This window comes from Crocodylus siamensis, chromosome 12 (genome assembly GCF_052110815.1).
Source record: "Crocodylus siamensis isolate JL-2025a chromosome 12, ASM5211081v1, whole genome shotgun sequence".
Classification (NCBI taxonomy): domain Eukaryota; kingdom Metazoa; phylum Chordata; order Crocodylia; family Crocodylidae; genus Crocodylus; species Crocodylus siamensis.
In genome coordinates, this window is record NC_143406.1 from 46,066,890 (window position 1) to 46,088,266 (window position 21,377).

Genomic DNA, 21,377 nt, shown 5'->3' on the forward strand with positions numbered 1-21,377 from the left:
TGGCTTAGCAACCGTGCAGGCTTCCTTAGCAACGAGCCCCAGTGAGGCAAGGGGACAGGGCAGGGTATTGGGGGGCAGGGCACTGGTTGGGGGAGGGCAGGGCACTGGGGGGGCAGGGCACTGGGAGAGGCCGTGGGGGCTGGGCAGACCTATGGATCGACTGATTTATTTGCAGCTTTCTCCAAAATGCTGCACTCCAGGGAAAGACAAGCTCCTTGCTTCTCCTTGTGACATGTAATCAAATAACAATGTTCATGTAATCTGTCCTTCTGGCTAGAAACCAAGGCCGGGAGCAGCCGTCGCACAGCGTGAGAGCAGCACGGAGCGTCCGACCACAAAACGGTCCCAGGGAAGCCGTGACATTAAAGCGAGACATGAAGATCCCATGTGATGCCGGCCCTTAGCCCTTCGCGGAGCACGAATACACCCAGCGACATAGGACAGGTGCCCTGGGGCTGGAGAGGAGCCGGATTGTTTTTTCTTCGTTAACCTGGCGTTAAGAGAGCAGAATAACTGATGCCACAGGGGAACACCGAGAGAACAACGCAACAGGAAACTAAAGCGTCAACCCAAAGAGGAGACCCTCCCCTCACAAACAGTGTCTCAGCTTGCCAAGCACTTGCCCAAACGGGAAGATCTTGCGGTGCCTCCACCGGGTGGGCCTGAAGAGGGAAGGAGCTCCCAAGCTGATTTCAGTAGGTCAGATTTTGCTGCCATTGATTTCAGGGATGCAGGATCAATCCAATCCGCATTTCACCCATGTTCAGAGCATTTTATTGCCTGCAGCAATTTAAGAAGCTGCTGAAATTGGTTCCTTTGAGAGCGGCTGCACGGTCAGGGGTGGGCAGGCGAGTGGTTGTGTGACAGGCTGCGTAGAAATGCCAGTGCACTGCTGCATTACAGGTGGAGAAGGTGGCTGGTGGGTGAGAGGCAGGGAGGAGAGGCCAGTGGGCTCATGGCTAGGGGTTGAGGAGGGTTGTTTGGCTGCGCTGAGGGCCGTGGGGAGCTGTAACGCTCTGCCTTTGGTGTCATCTGGTTCATGTAAGTTAAGTTCTCCTTAAGCTTGACACAGGTTCTGCACGTGGCATCTTGCCTGTGCACTTCACCCTTCGCTGGCCCTGACTTGCACTTGTTAACATCATATCTTTTGGTAAAGGCAACTATCTCTTTGACTTCAGCAGTGCAGGATCAGACCCTGTGGGTCCTCCACTCTGCTGTTGTTTCTTTGCATGTCACATGCAGTTCAGTAAACACTGAAGACAGTAGCTGGGTAATGGGTATTGTTTGCTCTTCTCTCAAAGGCCTGAAAATGAGCCGGATATACGATACCATTGAGCCAAATGTGATCGATCAAGAGATGCTTCAAAAGGCTGTTGAGGAGCAAGGTCCTCAAGAAGAAGCAGGGCAGCTTGCCAAAAGGGAAGGCATTGATTTTAAGGATGTCACGGAACTACAGCTTGATTTTAGGAGTAAGTATCAGATTTTTTCTAGGACAAGTTAATAGTACAATGCTTTAATTGTCGATGATATGATCATGGTAAAGCTCAGACTGTTGCACTGACTCTAACTTACATTTTTAGCCCTAGCCATCTAAAATAGTTCAAACAGAGAGAGTTAAAAGGCTTTGCTGCCTGGTAAGAGGCTACAGATCCTGGCAGCTCTTCATGTCATTGTTAATTATTACTTTTTTGTTTGACAGTTATGGAGCAGTGGCACCTTGTGGCCACGTGCAAGTTTGGCCCTACTGCACTAAAACCCAGTCTGATCCAAACGTGTGATGGCAACAAATTTTCATTTTCAGATGAGTCCTGACTCCCTATTTCTGTCCAGTTCTGAGTGGGCAAATATCAACCTTAAAAGAAGATGCCTGTAGTACAGCAGGTCAATTTGCCAACTTTGTTGAAAGGCCCAACTAGATCACTAAGCTCATTATTGGGCAGAGGAAGCTGAACTACCCCCTTGCCCATGCTTGTGACCTCCCAGTTCAGTCTGCAGTATATTGGTAGGGGTGACATGGAAGCAGTTTGTCCTGCTGTTATGGATATAGGATGTTAGTCTTTGGAGCTATCAAATCAGCCTTTCAGTCCCCTTAGGATCCTGTTTTCATTTAGGGAAGCAGGTGAAAATCTGCATCTTCAATTTGCTCCTTCTAGTGTGGTGATTGTGTGCTAGTGAGATAACTGTGTGTGCAGGTAACGAGTCTGCTCATTGGCACTCACGGACCTGACTTATGCATCCATTTGTTTGGAAGTGATGTGCACTTGTATGCACATTTTGCCCATGCAATTGCAAGCTTAGCATGCAAAACTCATGCCCTGTTTGTACGTGACCAGTGCCTACAGCCGTGGGGTTTTCCTCTTCTCTTTTTCCATTCCAGCCTTCTAAGCTGACACCCACTGGACAGTTGAACCCAAGTCTCCTATGCTACATGGTGCCAACATTGTGTTCTAATCCATTCAGCCTGTGCCTGGGTCTGTAGTTTTTTTTCCAAAAAAAGGCAAATGCAATGACAGCTGACAGCACTCCAAACAGGAGATTATAAACTGCAGAAAACCTGAGTTCTAATTCCTATAGTGGTCTCAGGCTTGTTCTCCATCTACAGCTCCATAAGCTGAACAGTGGGAAAGGATTTATAGAACATGGAGTAACTTTGTAACGTAATGGGCAGCAATTCAAAGCCAGCTAGTCCCCTCCAACAACCTGCAATTTCAGAAGAAAGTGCTGTCTCCTCCCAGGCACACTCTTTGAGTTGGAAAGCAAAGTGAAGGTCAAAGGCCCTCCTGGTAGCGAATTCATAAACCCCTCTTTGACTGCAGTCCTGCAGTCAGCATCCCCTCAGCAACTGTCTGGTAGCACTGATTAGCAATGTGCAGTGGTGCAGGACAATAAGGTTATCCCAGCAGTTTCAGTCTAAATCATCATCCAGCCCCCAGTCCTTTCAGCCATCTCCTGGGCCATCTTCATGCATCAGTGCAATGTCACACTCTGCCGAAAGATTATTTTGGAGGTAATATTGAGTACGGATCACCTGCACAATGTAATGTGAATGCCATGTTCAGCTTGCATGAATCATACTCCTGATTTTTATTTTCCCCCTTTGGCTTTAGATATCCTGAAGATTGATAACCTCTGGCAGTTTGCAAATCTGACTAAATTGCAGCTGGACAATAACATCATTGAGAAGATAGAGGCTCTGGGTAGTCTGGTTCATCTTGTCTGGCTCGGTACGGTTTCAGGATGTGAAGCTGGCATAAGGCAGGAGTAATTCTATCAAAAAGAACTGGTGGTGTTAAACTGCTGTGAGAGCACAATCAGGTCCCTGTTGTGCGCTACGAATAAAGACAGTTAATGTTAATGTCAATTGGTGGCTAAGCTTTTGGCATATTTCACACATGTATTCTACTAAATAGTAGGCCTGAAATTGTATCTCATTCTACAGACTGGATGTGGTGCACTTTGAAATGATATTGTGAGATATTAAGTTCTGTTGTGATGGCACTCGAGTAAACACACTGACAACAGTCACTCTAGTGCATTGATTTTGATGGAGATGCACCAGTGTAAAGTTGGAGTTTGGCCCCTAAATCATGAGATATTCTGGGAGCATCCAACTGATTAAAACTGAGAGTAAAATTGAAGCGGAGCCCGGAAATCTTCCCCTCTCTGCCACCATAGAGATTCTGCCAATAGAGTAGTAGAATTCTAGCTTCAGTTCAGGATCTGACCACTTTGCTGTTATCAGGAATCCGTTTGCAAAGAGAACATTATTTTGGGCATATCAACTTCTTTGAAGTCAAACGAAAAACATCCTGATGAGGTCATCCTATTGCTGAAAGAAACAAGCCTGAACACAGTGGATCTCAGTTCCATGCCTAACAAAAGCATCTCTCACCATCTGCAGCTCCACAATGAAAACAGGATATGGTGTTCCCCTCTCAAACAGGACATTCCCAAGGGAATGCAGTCAGCTGGATGCAGCACCCCACATTCTGACTCTCCAATGCCAGATGATAAGAATATTCAAAAATAATCAGTGGTATTAAATATATGGGGGGGTTAGATGGCTTAGAAACTCTCAGCTTTTCAGTAATACTTACAAAAGCACCTAAGTTCTATTTTCAAAAGTGATTTAGGTAATTCAGAGCCTGAATCTCACTGAAAGGCAATGGGATTTCAGTTCGTAAGGTCGTGAAGGAGTGTCTGCTTTTCAGTCTAGAGATGTAAATGTAGCATGGTAGACAAACCCGGGTGGACCTAAAATTAGCTAAACTGGGTACAGATTGCAGTGCACAGTTTTTGGCCACCTGGTCCCTCGTCAAGGTCTTGGGTGGGTTCATAGCCATCTATGTTTCAGGGTTGGCATGCTACTGGTATTCAAGCTAGCTGGTTTAAAGCTAGTTCAGGTGTGTCTACACAGGCTGCTTTCACACCTTTTGAGTGCAGCTTAGATGTACCGTAAGTCACTGTTGGAAAAGTGGGCTCCTAAACCACTTTGATAAGTTGGTGAGAGGAGAGGATTTCTTAGGGTGCTATCTTCTATTGGACAAGCTGCATAGTTGGGATAGTTAGGCATTCGAATGCAAGACATTCTTTATCCATGTCTTACTTTTGAAAACCTGTCTAACTCCATCCCACATAAGCAGTTGGTCAATAAAAGATATTGCCCTAAGAAATCCTTGTCTCTTGCATAATTCCTGGACCATCGTAGCTACAACATCACTCTACCACTGTCTTTGACAAGTCTGACATTTTTATAAGAGATTCTACATAAATTTAAATGCTGTATGGAAGAATAAAATGAGTGAAAGTGTCCATGAGAGAAAGGGCTAAGATGCACCAACTCTTCCGTGGTGCATCTCCACAGACAGCAGTGAGGTTGCATGGAACTAAGAGCAAGGGTTGCCTTACTGGTAATCAACATTAGGGTAATGGTTTTGTGACACTGGTGGGGGTTCTTGAGAAACAATAGCTGGTGTTATCAGCTTTCATGTGGAAAATGCATTATAGATTTCACCTCTTTAAGCATGTTCTTACCCATTCTCTTGTCCTTTGTAATTTCATGCAAGAAACCTGCATGAGATTTCTTCTCAGTGTCTTGCTCATTGTGTTGTTAAGAGGTAAGAGGTAGGAGCCATGGATGGGCAATGTAGACAGCCTTTGCCCAAAGGAGTATTTCAGTGATTTCCCTAACTGACTACAGACTTGCATGGTTCAGTGTTAGAAGATGCATCTGTTTTGCCCTGGCCAGACTGGTGGTGGGTTTGTGCAGAGCCTTGAACATAAAGGAGAGAAGTGTTGATGAATTGCTTGTCACCCCTAAGGATAGCAATTAACCTAGATACCATATTCAAGATACCAGCTGAACTGCAGGCCTTGAGCTCTATAGGTTAGTTGGAAATGGTCTTTTTGCTCATAAAACATCTTGAGTGTTAAACTGTTTTGCAGATTTGTCCTTCAACAATATTGAAACCATTGAAGGTCTCCATGCTCTGGTTAAATTGCAGGACCTGAGCCTCTACAATAACAGAATATCCAAGATTGAGAACATGGACACGCTACAAGAATTACAGATCTTCTCCATTGGAAACAACAACCTAACCTCTTTGGAAAATGTAAGGATCGTATGGTCTCTGCCAGCGTCTCCTCATGATCAAAGGTTCTCATATGGGCACCTGTCATTGAATCTGAACATCTTTTTAGAGAAGTGGTTCTTGATCATTCTGGAATCAAGGTGTCCCTCACTGGACTTGAGACACCCCTCCAGAATATTTATGAATTGAGTGGCACCCAATTTAAAAAACCAGTGTATATATTGCGGTGCTTAGCTCCTGACAGAGGGGCCATGGAATGGAGGGGCATCCAGGCAGGGACAAGCTTGAACCTAGTCTATCTACTTAGTCTATCTACTTATCTCCTCACACCTCATGGCATTCTTCAAAGAGTCTGGCCCCCCAGGGTGCCCTGGTTGAGAACCACTGCTTTAGCGGGATAACCACTGGTCAGAGGGATAATCAGCTGTCCCTGCAGGTAACTCTCATTTCACCTGGTTTAGGATTATTCACCCTTTGGGTCAGATCTTGCTATCAGTGACACTGATGGCAAAACTTCTCTTGACTTCAGTGGGAACTGGAACAGGGGGATGAGTTACCTGAATAGAAAATAGAAGGCAGGATTTCTGAGGAGGTGCTTTGATTTTTACATTGCAGAAGGCAGCTTTTGGTGGAAGCTCATCCACCATCCGGCTGAAGGCCTCCTCACCAACCCATTGCCCAAATGTCCATAGTTCAGAGTTGTACGAAAGTTCTAAGAATGCTATAGAAGATAGTTTATTTTCCAAATAGTGTGGGTCAACCCTGCTGGATAGCCATCCTTTTCAACCTGTTTCCACACTCGGACATTCAGTTGATTGTATTGTATCAGCTCTCTCTGAAGGACGAGGCTGTCAGCCAGATCCTGAGCCACAACGGTGATGATCAATGTCATGAATTTCAAAGCATTGCACTTTTTGCTTTCCACCCCCTGTGCGATGGTTGCAGTGTCTGCTTTTGTTTGGCCCAGGTAGTCTACCTCAGGAAATTCAGCAAGCTGCGGACGTTGAATCTCGCCGGGAACCCTCTGTGTGACAACGAGCAGTATTCGATGTTTATTGCTGCTCACCTCCCAGATCTGGTGTACTTGGACTTCAGGCTTGTGGATGAGAACACAGTAAGCACTTCTGCTGCTCCTGTATCGAGGGCACAAGCTCCATCCACAGCATTCGTCATGCTGTCAGGCTTGGAATGTGCCAGCACTCAAAGGATTAAAATCTTCATATTTTAACTGCTCTCTGACTGAAATACTTTTTAGGGAAATAGGTGCCATTGGAAATGTCCTTCCTCTGCCTGTAACCGAGCACAGTAGGCTGGCTGGGAAGCTGATGCACTAGTAACACATAATTATGGCTTCTTGCCTCAAGGATCGGGGGAGCACAATATTACAAAATTAATTAGAGATTTACTTTAACATAGTCCTAGAAGAGACCTCTTAGGTCACTGAATCCAGTGCAGGCTGCAGGCAAATGAGGTCCTATAATCCCATCCATAAATTGATCAAATTTCATCTTAAAACCAGCCAGGTCTCTTGCCCCAGCACTCCTGTACCTCCACTCCATAGAAGAACCATCACCTTCATATTAAATCTACTTCCAGGTTCATTGGCTGATTAAGCCAGAGCACAGCCTCTTATACAAAGAAGCTGGGCTACCTCTGTAATAGTTCCTAAAGGTGGGAAAATGAGGGAGGAGATAAGATATTCCCACCTCTGAATCAGAAGGATGGAATAAAGCAGCTTAGTCACAGACTAGTGGAAATGAGATCATTAGGAATGAAAATGCAGGGTCATACTTCACAGCCATCCAAAACAAAACACACAAGACGTTACATTCCAGACTCTGATGCATACTGTTTTGGCAGTGGGACAGTCTGACCAAAATATTTTCTTCTTTGTACCTCTCAGCGAGAACTTGCTGAAATAAAATATCAGTATGCTATCGATGAGCTGAAACAAGGCGAAGCTCAAGCCCTGGCTAAGCTGGAAGAGGAGCAGGCTAAGCAGAAAGAACTGGACTACCACAAGGTATGTTCTCCTTGGCTGGTTTTATATTAGCACCGTGGAAAGAAACCCAACAGATATTGACTTCTCTTTCACCCGCTGAAAGATTTAATGGGAGGTTAACATTGATTGAGTTAAAACAGAGGTCACTATTAATCTCTGGGATTGGTAAATCTTGTCTTTTGAATGAAAACAAAAGCTGCTGTGGAGTACCCATGGTATGGGGGAACATAATTCTTTTGGTCAAACCATGAAACATACACGGTGAGCCCTGATTTAGGGAAGCTAAAAAGTAAATTGTACTTTAGTTTCTTGTCAGAGTGATGGTAGATTAAGACAATTATAGGCCTAATGGAACTATTAGTATTATTTATGTTGCAGTGTTTTTTCCCCTCTATGTTTTTTCCCCTTTATGTTGCTAAGTTATTGGGTCATAATAAAATACGCATGTAATATTCTCAGTGCTTCAAGATCATTTTGGGCATAAAACAAAGAGACTGTCCATGCATGTAGCAAGAACAGTTTGGGCAAAGTGAGGCTCTCAGCTACCAGCTTATTCTCTGAGAGCTGCTCCCTTGCCTACTTGCTCTGCTGCTTACATGGGACTGTAGCTGTTTTGCATCCATGTTGTTTGCTTTCCTCCTTCCACTTGGCCTCTGGTCTATTCACCATATTGTTGAAGCATGTGGGCAGAGCAAGGCTTCCAATGGGTGCCTGTCATAGGCCTTCGCCATCTCTATACTTGCAGAGATCCCTTGGCATCTGAGATTCCTGCTGCTGTACATGGAACTAGCAGGAGGCTTGGGAAAACAGGGTGATGGGTTTAGAGAGGAAAAGACATGCGTAAGGAGGGACCTGGATAAGGCCCTACATGGCTAACCACCTTCATGGCTGTGCTTTGCTGTCCCTTTCATGCTCGAGTGACTGAGGCTCCAAGCTCCAGGCCCACAAAGCAGAGTTGAATTGCTCTGTCTCCATGTTTGCCAAGCAAATGAGCCCCCATCTCTTCCCATGACAGTAAAACCTTTTCCTTGGAAAACCACAAGCCTTCACCCCCTATCCTATGGTAACAGGCTGGTGGATTGTTCTGAGATTCACTCCCACAGCACAAGGCACTCTTCATTCAGATCTGGGGAGTTTGAAGAATTCACCCAAGGAGACTCGCTGCCTGAACCTTCCTTTGCACTTTAAGAAACAGCAAGGAGCCACGCTGAGTACAGGGTTCTACCCACCTTGCTAGGTTAGGCAAGGACGGGATGAAGTGAGGGCTCTGACCACCCCCGCTGTGCTCGCCAAAGCCTCTCATGTAGATGCAGGTATACCAGCAAATCTGTGAGAAGCAGGAGAGGGGTGGGGGTTACTAGACAGCCCTGGAGCTCAGCGTTGCTGATGTGAGCTGCGTCTCCACTAGGAGAGCTTTGCCAGTAGAGCAAACCAGGATTCATAGACAGGTGAAGAGCTCCTTTTGTAGACATGGCCTAAGATTCTGCAGCAAGTTGGCATTCCTCATTTTTTTTTCTGTTGTTTCAATTCTTTCTTAAGGCTGCTTATGTCGAGTACCTCAATGGACCCTTCTTGTTTGAGAGTATGTATGCAGAGGATGCAGAAGCAAACAAGCTGGCTTACCTCCCTGGCATGCCTGACCTGCTGGAGACATATCCTTCTTGGCTTTAGAAAAGCTAGCAATAAATAGCGAATGGTGTCAGGTGGCAGGGAGGTGCATCACCAGGGATGCTTCATCTGCTTTTTTTGTACAGGCTTGAAAGCTACATTGATCTGAGATCTGAGGCTTGCAGTGTTCAGGCTTGGAACAGTGCCATGGAAGCACTGCTGGACCGTGAGACCCATGACAGCTTTAAGGGCTGATATCTCATGAAACACAGGGACTACAAACTAATGCTTTGTACCACAGGCACTCTAGCAATGCTGACTTAGCCCCGTTTGAATAAATCTCTCATTCCTAATGCTGGCAGGCCATGAAAGATCAGAGCTGTAAAATCTCAGCTTTCCAATTACCATCTTGCTTTTTCTGCACACATGATTTTAGCAGCCATTACCTTTCCCACCTGTAGCAACGGGGGCTTTTCAGTCTCTCTAACTCTGGAATTCATCCTACCTTTCAAACAGTATTGAATGTTAATCCCTGCCTGTACCAGATTATGAGATAGGAGTTGCTAAAATCATGTTGCGGTTGACATGGCAGGAAATACTAAGAAACTAATCAGTATGGAGTCTCAGTCTCCCAGAGTAGAAGTGCTAACTCTCTGGGATCAGTACAAATGTACTTCAGACCAAGACATCTTTCTAAATTTCGATCCTGTCCCAGTGAGCAGAAAGCAAAGACTTGCATGTTTTTTCTTTTCTAGCTCAGATAAATGGGATGTTGTCAAGTCCCAGAATTGAACTGAAACTTTCTGAAGGCTTCTGTACAGTGGCGTGGGGAAAGTTCATCACAGTCTAAATACCATAGACATTAGAAACAATTCCATTGTCAAGATAACAGCAAAAAAAATAGACATGATTTTTGTGGTGCTACCAAATCAATGCATTGTGTGCTCTGGAGCACAATTTATTAACTTCACATGCTCTATCCTATTTATATGGCAGAGAAGAGTCCGAGGAGCCTTTATAGGTGTCTTCTAGTCATGCTTCCTCCACCTAGGTTAGGTAGCGAAGACCCTTTGCTTGAAAGATGAGGATGGGTCCAGCTCTGCAAGATGCAGTGTGCTCATCTTGCTCAACTCCCACCAACTTCACTGGAGATGAGCAAGAGACAACCTGATCCTCGTGCCTTGAGATTAGTGAGTGCTCGTAGCTAGAGGGCAGTGTTGATTATCACGGGGCATTGCTTGCTGTGTTGACTCATTAAATTCACACAAACGAGATCCCTTGACTGGTTTCACATACAGGAATAAATTTGAATCGGTTTGCGAGAAATTGTTTGCCTATGGTCTGGAACAATATGAAAAGCGACAAGCCGAAGTCTCAACTTTCTACAAATGCCTTCAGGAAGCACTGGCAGCCAATCAAGAGCAGGGCACAAAAATAATCCTGGAGTTTGAAAACCAGAACGTGGGGGTAATTTCTTACAGCCTTTTTTGTTTGCTTAAAGCAACTATATAGGGTAGTCTAGTGTCTGATCTAATGGACGTGGAATAAATCCATTTAAATCCTTTTAACAGTGCCAGATTTTCACTAGTGTCATGGAAATCAGAATCCAGCCCCAGCTCCTACTGTACCCACTTCCATTGACTTGTCTGCAATACAGGATGATATTTTGTTAGCTAATATATTACTGAACGTGAATTAAAGTAGACATGTTGTGTTTAAAATCATGTCAGCTGGTAGTATGTGATGTTTTCCCTCCTGGGGCTCACCACCACCAGCTGCCATTATTTTGAACAGGACACTCCTTGTCTATACCAAGTATTTATCATAAAGTAAATTAGCATATGCTAATAGGATGCCATTTCCTAGTGTTGAAAAAATTGCTTTGTTGGAAAAAAAAATTAAAGCAGGTATGACCAGTTCTATACAAAGGCTTTACGAAGGACCTTTTATATGATGTTTTATCATTGATAAAGGGTCCTTCGTAAAACCTTTGTATAGCCTTTGTATAGAACTGGTCATACCTGCTTTAATTTTTTTTTCCAACAAAAGACTTTTTTTTTTAAGAAAGTGAAAATTTTCATTAAAAACATTTAAAATTGTTGATAAAATTAATTGGAAAGAACATTTCTGTTGGAGAGTTTGAGTTGAGCTTTCCTTTTCCTTCTGGCTTGGGGCCCCCTTCCATGCTCTCTTTCCACTGGAAAAGCAGGACAAAAAGCCAGAAAACAAAACAAAGATGATTTTTTCAAGTCATGTTTGTTTCAATCCATTTTCTCCCAAAATGAAGACATTCTTGCAAACTCTGACCCGAAAAATAAGACGAATTTGGTTGGGATGTGTTAGCAAAAAACACTGGTCTCCCCACCCTGCGTTGGGGAGAGCTGCAACCCTGTGGTTAAGAGAACAGCGTCAAGCTGGATCCGTATCTAACCATTTAAACCACATGGATAATTAGTTTTGTTTCCATGGAAAAGCTGGGCAAAGCTCTGTGTCAGCAGGATGGAACCAAGTCCCTTATAATTGACTCTGGAGGGAATCAGGAGTGCTGACCGTCTCCCCAAACCAGGCCCTGTTTATTCAGCTGCTGTGCAACACAGAGCAGACTGCTGAGTCACTCTGGTATCAGGTGCTGAACCCCAGTGTGCTGGTGAGTGTCACTTACTGCTGACTCACACTAACACACCATCTGGGTCGCCTCTGGCCAGGGCGTAAGAGGCTTTTAAAGCCTCTCTTGAAGACAAAGAGTGAAGACTGAGAGGTATTGAATGGAAATCAGAGAGAAGAGTCTGTCTTGACAAAAGCACTGAGGGGTACCTTCTGGTATTTTCAGTGAGCTGCCCATAAATTCACACCCAAAATGGGGGAGAGTTTCAGGGTTTAGGCCACATGCCTACAGGCACTTCAGAGCAGAGGAAAGGTGCCTGGGTGCAGACTGCAAGGTGGATTGAGGCACTCAGCCCAGCACCGCCCTTCTGAGAGACACTTGGGCAAGGTCACAGGCATGAGTGACTGGTGCCTTCTAAATCTGGCAGGGCACCTGCAGAAGCCATCGATGGCGGTGGCCCTGTCAGAGGGAGCACCAGCCCTACCGACAGCATCAGTGTCGGCTGTTGGGGGGGCACCAGCCCCATCAGAAGGGGCATGTGCACCCCCTACCAGTCGCCTATGGTCACAGAGGAGGCTGCTGTCAGAGCTGGAAGCCCTATTAAAATGTATCTGGCGATATCTGAGAGCAGTCCCAGTCCTAAAGTGCAGCTTGTTTTTGGGGTCTTTTTCTGTAGCTGTACTTTTCTCTACAAACTGCAGGATACCTCTGTGCCCTCTGAAGCTGGTAAAGGAGCAAAGCAGCGGGCTAAAGCCCTCAAGCAGTTGCAGTTACTAAGGGAATCATCACTTAAATTGCTTGGGAACCTTTGGAGGTCGGTTTGCTAGCTCAGATAAGGAGGGAGAAGGCTCCTTTTAAACATCCAAAATGGGCACAATCTCATCTTGTCCAGACACAAGTCTGGGCAGTGATTTTCACCAGAATCTCCCATTTTAATCCATCCTGTTGGCTCCAGCTGTGATGGATATTAGGCTTCTTAAAATGTATTTGTAATGCTGTGATTTCAATAGGGGAGATTTATTTCAAAGACGCTCGAAAATAATACATGGCTCAGCATATTAAGATTTGTTGACCTCAGAGATAAATCTCGTCTGATGTGAAACTGATGTCAGTGTTTAACGCTGAAGGACTATAAATTGTGGTACTCGCTGTAACAAGAAGTCAGTACGTGATCTGTGTTATTACATGCTCTCTGATTTAAAATCCTGCTTCTGCTGAAGACAGCCAAGATTCTTAGTCACTTCAAGGGGACCAGGGTTTAGGCCTGGATTTCTGCATGAGAAATAATGGGACATCTCTGCATTAAGGCAATGAATTTTAGAAATCCAGTGATTTTCCTTCGCAGGTAGCTGTCTAAAGGGGAGTTGAATGCAAAGGTGGAGGGAGAAAAAGGTAATTGGCTGCCCAGAAGACAGGTTTTCACAGCATTCACAGCAGCATAATCTGATAGGTTCAGGTGGTAGCACATCCCCATGTTGTCCATCTCCATGCATGTAAATCACAGAAACCCGTAGAATTACCACATTTCCTTCCAGCCAATCCTGTGCTGGAACATTTCTCAAGAATGTAACAAGCTAATTAAATATCCAATAGAGCAGTGACCACAAATGACAAATAATGTATGCCTTTCTATATGCTTAGCTGCTGGAGGTGGTTCAGGACACGAGTAGCTTCGACATAGCTGAGACAAAGCTAGCTAAGTACAACGATGACATCATTCAGTTGTCGGACACGCTAATGACGCTGGAAATGCAGACTGTTGACCAGCTTGAGGTAAGGCCAGGGAGGTACCGCCGTGTCTCGGGGACAGAACACAAGGTCTATTTGCTATTGCCTGGCACTGCATAGTCTCATTTGTGCAAAGTAGGTACAGAACTCTCCAGCTCTAGGTGTTGTAGGCCCCCCTGTACTCCCACTCTGCATAGGTGCAAGTGTGTGGAGTGAAAGGCGATAGGGAATCAGACCTATGTGGCAGCAGAACATCATTTCTCACAGCAAAGCTCACAACCTCCCCGCTGGCACCCAAGACAATGGCTGAGGTTCCAGCTCGGAGGACACTAGCCAGGCTCTTGGAGCACCGTGTAGGCCAGCATATGAAGTGTGCTGCCCACTTGTCAGGCATACTCCCAAGATGCTAATGTGGGGGATCTCTTAAACCAATCTGCTATGCATCCAAAATACACACATGCTCCCTCTCCTCCCCCATTACCAGTCCCCTTCCACATGGAGCCCACGCTGAGCATAACAGAAGGGAGCAGAGTTCTCCAGGGATTCTGTATAGTTCAGTGTTGCTTTTTCTCATTTAGGCTCCAGAGTTCCTAATAGAGTTGGTGATGACAGGTAAAAATATCAAAGGTGTGTTTTTTTTCCCTACGCTCCTTACTTACCCTGAAGCATCATGACACTAGAGTGTTTTAATCACCTTATCTGACATGTCGTAGATCTTTTGATTTCACCAACCACCCAGGTTTTGAGAGGTAATTGTAAGCAACATCCATCTTCAGAGACTTCTAAATACTCTCTCTTAATCCTGGCTATTAATTGTGCTTCTGATGGCAGAACCTTCAAGAATGCAGGAAGATTCTGGCAGTAAACAGGGACACAGTGTTCTCTAATCCCAGCGTAAAGATAAGGTTAGAAGCAGTGTGGAGGGAGTCCTGCAGGCTCAGGGGAGAGGTGTTGCTCACCCAGCTCCTCCCAGTAGGACTGACTCTGATCTTCCCTGATGATTTTCTGACCCAGTGCAGAAAAGCACATCCCTTTCTGCATTTCCCAACAACAACTGTCTGAGGCAACTTTGTGCTGATAAAACTGATGCATCAAGAGCAGACTGCATTTAAGACACCCCCCCATGCTGTTCCAATGTTTGTGCGTGTCTGTGCGGTTGGGTATTTGATAAGTTTCCTTTCTTTTCTCAACAGGAAATTATAAAGGATTTTGAAAGAAACATTGCTGACCTAGTGTCAACGTTTATCGAAAACGTCCAAGGGATATATCCTTTTGATGGGCTGCTGGCCCCAGGGCTCTTTAATACGTATGTCTGACCCACAGCAAAGGAAAAGAAATGACTTTGAGGCTTGGAAGCCAGCAATCACTGTGCGGGAACAGATTTCTTCCTATTAATGTGTGGTGGACTTTGATCAATCCCTTGTTAAGACTGCTCGCCAGCACGTGAAATGCAGGCTCTGCTCAAATACTGTTCTATAGTATTGGGAGTAAAACAATACAAGCAGGGCCTGCTTTGCAGTCCAGCCATGTCCGTGATGAAATTCAAGGGAATGGTCTGGTTTCAAAGGCACAAAGGGCAGGTAGATACTTTGGCCTTATTGAAAGTCAATGGGGATTAAGCATTTTGCTGCTCTTCATGCATTTGAAAACCTGCTTCCCTCTCCACCTCTCAGCACGTGCTGGGAAGAAGGCTTGGCAAAACTCGCTGTGCAACTCCTGCTACAGTTTGCTGACCTGTTAATAGGTGAAGTACTGCAAATTCCCCCAGAAGTTTCTCTGCATGGCCTCAGCGTTTATGCAGCTGTGTGCTTTCCCACCTCTGAGGTGGCTGTATTTTAGTGGCAGGTGAAATGATTTGACCTACACACTGATCTCCTGATCCCAGGCAAATAACTGCCAGGCTCAGCATTTTGCATGCACTCACGGAGGCCTTGCCTTTGGGTGCCCTTTGTGAACTTGACCCCTGATGTCAGTTCTGTACAGTGTAACACAGCCTGGAGGAACTCTCATATGTGTGACCAGAGGAGAAAGAGCAAGAAGAATTATTTGGGGACAACCTTCGGGTGCAAGTGTTGGAGAGGCCAACTAGGAGCCATGCTCTCCTTGACCTGCTGCTCCCAAACAGGGAAGAATTGGTGGGGGGGTATAGGAGTGCATGACAATTGGGCAGCAGTGACCACGAGGTGATTGAGTTCAGGATCCTGACAAAAGGAAGAAAGGAAAGCAGCAGAGTATGGACCCTGGCCTGGACTTCAGAAAAGCAGACTTTGGCTCCTTCAGGGAACTGATGGGCAGGATCCCCTGGGAGGCCAGTCTGAGGGAGGAAGGGAGCCCAAGAGAGCTGGCTGTACTTTAAAGAAACCTTACTGAAGGTGCAAGAATGAACCATCCCGACATGCAGAAAGAATAGCAAATGTGGCAAGCGATCAGATTGGCTTAGCAGAGAACTCTTCAGTGAGTTTAAACACAAAAGGGAAGCTTATAAGAAGTAGAAACATGGACAGATGGAATATAAGAATATTATTTGGGCATGCCGGGATGAAATCAGGAAGGCCAGAGTGCAATTGGAGTTGTAGCTAGCAAAGGATGTGAAGGGTAACAAGAAGGGCTTCTACAAGTATGGCAGTAACAAAGGGAGGGTCAGGGAAAGTGTGGGTCCTTTACTGACTGGGGGAGGTAACCTAGTGACAGATGAGGGGGAAAAGGCTTAAATACTCAATGTCTTTTTTACCTCAGTCTTCACAGGCAAGGACAGCTCCCAGACTACTGCACTGGGCAGCACAGTGTGGGGAGGAGGTAAGCAACCCTCAGTAGTGAAAGAACAGGTTAGGGGCTATTTATAAAAGCTGGACTATGTCCATGAGGACAGGTGCAATGCATCTGAGGGTGCTGAGGGAGTTGGCTGATGTGACTGCAGAGCTACTGGCCATTATCTTTGAAACCTCTGGCAATTGGGATAAGTCCCAGATGACTGGAAAAGAGCAAATATAGTACCCATCTTTAAGAAAGGGAAGGAGGATCCAGGGAACTACAGACCAGTCAGCTTCACCTCAGTCCCTGGCAAAATCATGGAGCAGGTCCTCAAGGAATCCATTTCTGAGCACTTGGAGAAGATAATTAGGAACAGTCAATAGGGATTCACCAGGGGCAAGTTGTGCCTGACCAACCGGATTGCCTTCTGTGATGGGATGACTGGCTCTGTGGGTGCAGGAAAAGCAGTGGACATGATATACCTTGATTTTAGCAAGTGATATACCTTGACTTTTAGTTTCCCACAGCATTCTTGCAAGCAAGCTAAGGAAGTTGGGTTGGATGACTGAACTGTAAGGTGGATAGAAAGCTGGCTGGATTTTTGAGCTCAAAGAGTAGTAACCAATGGCTCGATGTCTAGTTGGCAGCTGGTATCAAGTGCAGTGCCCTGGGGGTCAGTCCTGGGGCCAGTTTTGTTAAATATCTTCATTAACGATCTGGAAGATGGCTTGGAGTGCACTCAGCAAACTTGCGAATGACACCAAGCTGGGGAGTGTACTAGATATGCTGGAGGGTAGAACTAGGATTTAGAGAGACCTCTATAAATTGGAGGATTTGACCAAAAGAAATCTCATGAGGTTCAATAAGGACAAGTGCAAAATCCTGCACTTAGGACTGAACAATCCCATGCAGCGGTGCAGGCTGGGGGTGACTGGCTGGGCAGCAGCTCTGCAGAACAGGACCTGGGGGGACAGTGGACAATAAGCTGGATATGAGCCAGCAGTGTGCCCTTGTTGCCAAGAAGGCTAACGGCATCCTGGGCTGAGTTGATATGAGTGTTGCCAGCAGGCTGAAGGAAGTGATTCTCCCCCTGTATTCTGCACTAGTGAGGCCACAGCTGGAGTCCTGTGTCCAGTTGTGGGCCCCCCACTACAGAAGGGCCGCAAACAAGTTAGAGAGTCCAGGAGAGGGCAACAAAAGTGGTGGTGGGGGGCACATGACTTGTGAGGAGAGGCTGGGAGCTGGATTTATTTAGTCTGGAGAAGAGGATTTAATAGCAGCCTTCACCTCCCTGCAGGGTGGTTGCAAAGGGAATGGAGTTGGACTGTTCTCAGTGATGACAGATGACAGAACAAGGAGCAATGAGCTTAAGTTGCAGCAAGGGAAGTTTAGGTTAGATATTAGGAAAAACTCTCTGAGTAGGAGGTAGTAAAGCACTGAGATGGGTTATCTAGAGGGGTGGTGGACTCTCCATCCTTGGAGGTTTTTAAGACCCAGCTAGACAAAGCCTTGGCTGGGACAGTGTAGTTGGGGCTGGTCCTGCTTTGAGCAGGGGGTTGGACTAGATGTGACCTTCTGAATTCCCTCCTACCCCTCATTTTCTGTGATTCCCACTGCTAGATCAGTTTCTTACTGAGGGTTGTGATGCAACGTCAAGATGAGTGAATTCTTAGTGAGCATATCATATGGCAGGAGTCAGCCTTTTGGCAGGCACGCCACAAATTAGCCCCACACCTTCCCTGATCGCCACTCTGATCCCCTTCCCCTGCCCAGTTGGCTGCTCTGCTTCTGCTCCATGCATGACCTGCTACTTTGCCCTCTGCTCCTTGCCCTGCTACTGTGCTCCCTGCTCAACTTGCCACGTGTCCCACACAGAAGCTGTCCATGCCACAGGTTGGCCAGCCCTGTTGTAGGCTAGTACTGTACTGCTTTCTTTGGGAAAAGGAGCTCTCTGCAAGTATGTAACATTGAGCCCCATTTGGCAGAGGCAGGTCATTTAACACGTGTATCACTGCTGTTTTGTTTCTTAACCTTCTTCCATACGATGGCCCAGTGCCGGGACCTAGAGAACCATCATCACGAGAAGCTGCTGGAGATCTCCATCAACACCTTGGAGAAAATTGTCAAGAGCGAGTTTGAGGAGGAGATACCCGATGATGTTCGGATGGTGAGGACACTCACACGGGGCAGAAAGCAGCTCTCCTTCGAAGTGGAAATCCCAGGCTTGCAGGAAGAGGGGGTGCAGCCTGTTCCCAGGGGTTCAGATGCTGCAGCCTGAGGAAATGGTTGTGGGGGAGCTGTCATGGCAAGATGCACATCAGCTGTTGCCTCTCTCTGGCCCTACTATATGGAGATAAGGCACTGTAACTTTTACACCAAATGAAACAAAGTTGAAGTTTCATTAATTCAGCTGCACTTCTGTCACATGCCCCAGACTCCTTTAGATTTTCTCCCATACTCCATGTTCTAGCTCTGCAAGATCCCCCCTATAATACTTCTGTTAGGGCTGGAAAACCTACACACAGGCTTCTCAGAGACTCCTCAAAGCTGCTTGTGGCTGCCCAAGGAATGCTGTCCTAGTATTGTTTCAGAGGAGACATCTAGTCCTAATTAACCACATCTCTGCCCAGCACCCAGCAGGACTGACACTCCTAGCCAGCACCCTCCCTGCCTAGTGCTCAGCCTGAGAGGCAGAAGTAGCTCTCTTCAGCATGCTTCCCTCCAGTAAGGCAGAAGGAAACAAGTGACCTTGTGCACTGTACAGAGACTAGAACCTCCTCCTCAACCGCTGGGCAGGGTCGGCTCCTCCTGGCTTTACAGGCTATGATCCTGGCTGTGGTTAGGCACTGAAACAGGGTGGCCTGTCCTCTTAAGAGGAGGGGCTGCAGCTCTGTGAAGGCTAATGATGGGGTGACACATGGGGTGTCAGAAACCCTAGCAAGCAGAACCAGAGGCATAGAGAAGCACCAGAACAGGAGACTTCTGGGTGCTAGGAGAGCAAGCCCCCTCTAAGAAGACCATAGCCACAGGGGTCTCTCCCAGTGCCCGGGACGAGGCTTTTTTTTTTTTCAAATGAAAAGACTGTGTGACTGGGGCTCACAGAGACGAGTGGGGAGTAAAAGCCTGGTGGAAGAGGGCCTGAGGCAGCAACCTGGTACAAAAACCCTTGCCAGACACCTGGTCTAGTGTCCATTTCCTACCGAGAAGTGGATCTGCACTTGTTTAACAGCCACACTAATCTGTAGGGAGAGAGTCATTACATTGAATAGAGGCCAGTCTCCCTTTACAGCTGCAGGGCGAGATGAGGTTCTGTGAGGGGAAGCTGGAGCGTGAATGCTCCCCGTGCAAGTCACCCTTTCCCAGTGCGATTACTCAGGGCTGCTGGGGGCACTTGGCCTGGCACTGCTTTGAGCAGGGGGAGCAGCAGAGGTGTTTTGAAGAGGGCTGAATGCTGCTATCACCCACATCAGGGAGCGTGTTTCCTTGCCCATCAGTATTATTGGGAGCCTTGCTGCCGTACTGAGACCTGTTGCTGTTGTAGCATTGCTGTCTAATCAGACCTCACCTCTTGTCTGTTCTGTCTCACTCCCCAGCTGTTTGTGGACAAGGACACCATTGTCAATGCAGTCAACGCCTCCCACGACATCCACCTCCTGAAGATCGATAATAGGGAGGACGACATAATCACCAAGGCCAACAGCTGGCAGGCTGCAGTGATAGAGGAGGTAAGGATGCCCCTGCAGTGACAAGTGGCTGCAAGGTGAAGCCTTGAAAGTACATAGTCCTGCCGTGGGAGGGTGGAGAGGAAGGTAGCGGGCTTCACCTAAGAACCCAGTGACTCCCAGCTTTCATGAGGCCCCTTATGCACTGCAGTAGGCAAGTAGTGGTTGCCCTTGACACCATTCAATTCCCACCTCCTCAGGTCCACAAGAACGAGATGGCACGAAACCGCAGCCGTGTGAAGGAGATCAACCAGTATAAAGACCACCTACAGAAGGAGCTTGACAACCTGGAGAGCCTGGAGCCTGTGGAGTAGCACTGGCTGCGCCGGGAACAGTGGCCATCCTGCAGGGGCTTGGGCAGTGGTGACAGTTCCCCTCACACGTGCGTCCCAGCCTCTCTGCCTGAACGCCTGTACATAGCCCTGAAATGGCCTAGGACTGTCCCCCACCCCACACACACCTCTCCTCAAACATGCAAATAAAGATACTACATTTGAAGTGCCGCTGAAGAGAAGCTAAGGGGACTGGCTGGAGCCAGAGGCAAAGCCAGCTCCAAACAAAGTGAGGGACAGCTGGAACAGGCTGAGCTTGAGTCCCACTGGGAGCAGGATGTCACACCTGAAAGGTGGGCTCCTAATACTGGGTGTGCAGGTAGCAAGCAACCCATTCAGGCCCTGGGCCATGGCCGCAATGGGGAGGTAACAGGTTGACCAAACACCTGCCCCCACAGCTAGTCCTAGCAGGTTTCCAGTCTAGCAAGCATGCAGCTTGCTGATGCTCCACCCTCCTGGGAGCCTCATCTTGCAGTCCAATTGGCACGGCAGGGAAGGAAATCGCTGTCTCAGCAGGAGCTCACGCACTGCTGGTCACCACAGCCAAGTCATTAACTCCCCTCCTTGCTCAGCAGCTGCTTCACTTTGCAGGCAGCTCTGAAGCCTGATGCTGGACCCTGGCATTGCTGGAGGCAGCAGCAGGGAGGGGAGGGAGGAACTTGGGGGACACGGAAGGAGGTGGCAGCACAGGCATTTAGGGAAGGGGCCAAAGCCTCCCTTAATAGCACTGGGACTGCGTAACTTGGCCCAGGGCTTTGTTGACGATGCACTGTCCTCCCCCGGAAGGGCTGGAAATCAGCTTTGCCCCCCAGCACTCGGAAGCCCCAGCCCTGCTGGTGTGGAAACGGCACTGGCTGGCTCAGGAGGGTCCCCCCCACTCCCCTCCCCAACTGCATAGACAGACCCTGGCTGACAGGGACAAGAACCCGGGAGAAGCAGACCCGGTGGTCAACCAGTGTTCACACTGCCCCTTGATGCTGCTGGCCCCAGCAATCCCTAGCCTGTGGCTGTCCCAGCACTGCAATAGCCAGGCAGCAC

At 47.1% G+C, this 21,377-nt stretch overlaps 1 protein-coding gene across 1 annotated transcript; it reads left to right on the forward strand.

Moving 5' to 3' along the window:
- Positions 1-221: 221 nt before the first annotated feature.
- DRC3 (dynein regulatory complex subunit 3) lies at positions 222-21,282 on the forward strand. The gene is made up of 13 exons (XM_090023553.1): positions 222-699; positions 1,302-1,469; positions 3,108-3,224; positions 5,446-5,612; positions 6,559-6,705; positions 7,495-7,614; positions 9,133-9,245; positions 10,494-10,668; positions 13,448-13,579; positions 14,728-14,798; positions 18,329-18,452; positions 19,879-20,010; positions 20,208-21,282. Exons 2-13 carry the CDS (start codon positions 1,310-1,312, stop codon positions 20,319-20,321), a joined length of 1,572 nt encoding a protein of 523 aa, XP_089879679.1. The 5' UTR covers positions 222-699; positions 1,302-1,309; the 3' UTR covers positions 20,322-21,282.
- Positions 21,283-21,377: the final 95 nt, after the last annotated feature.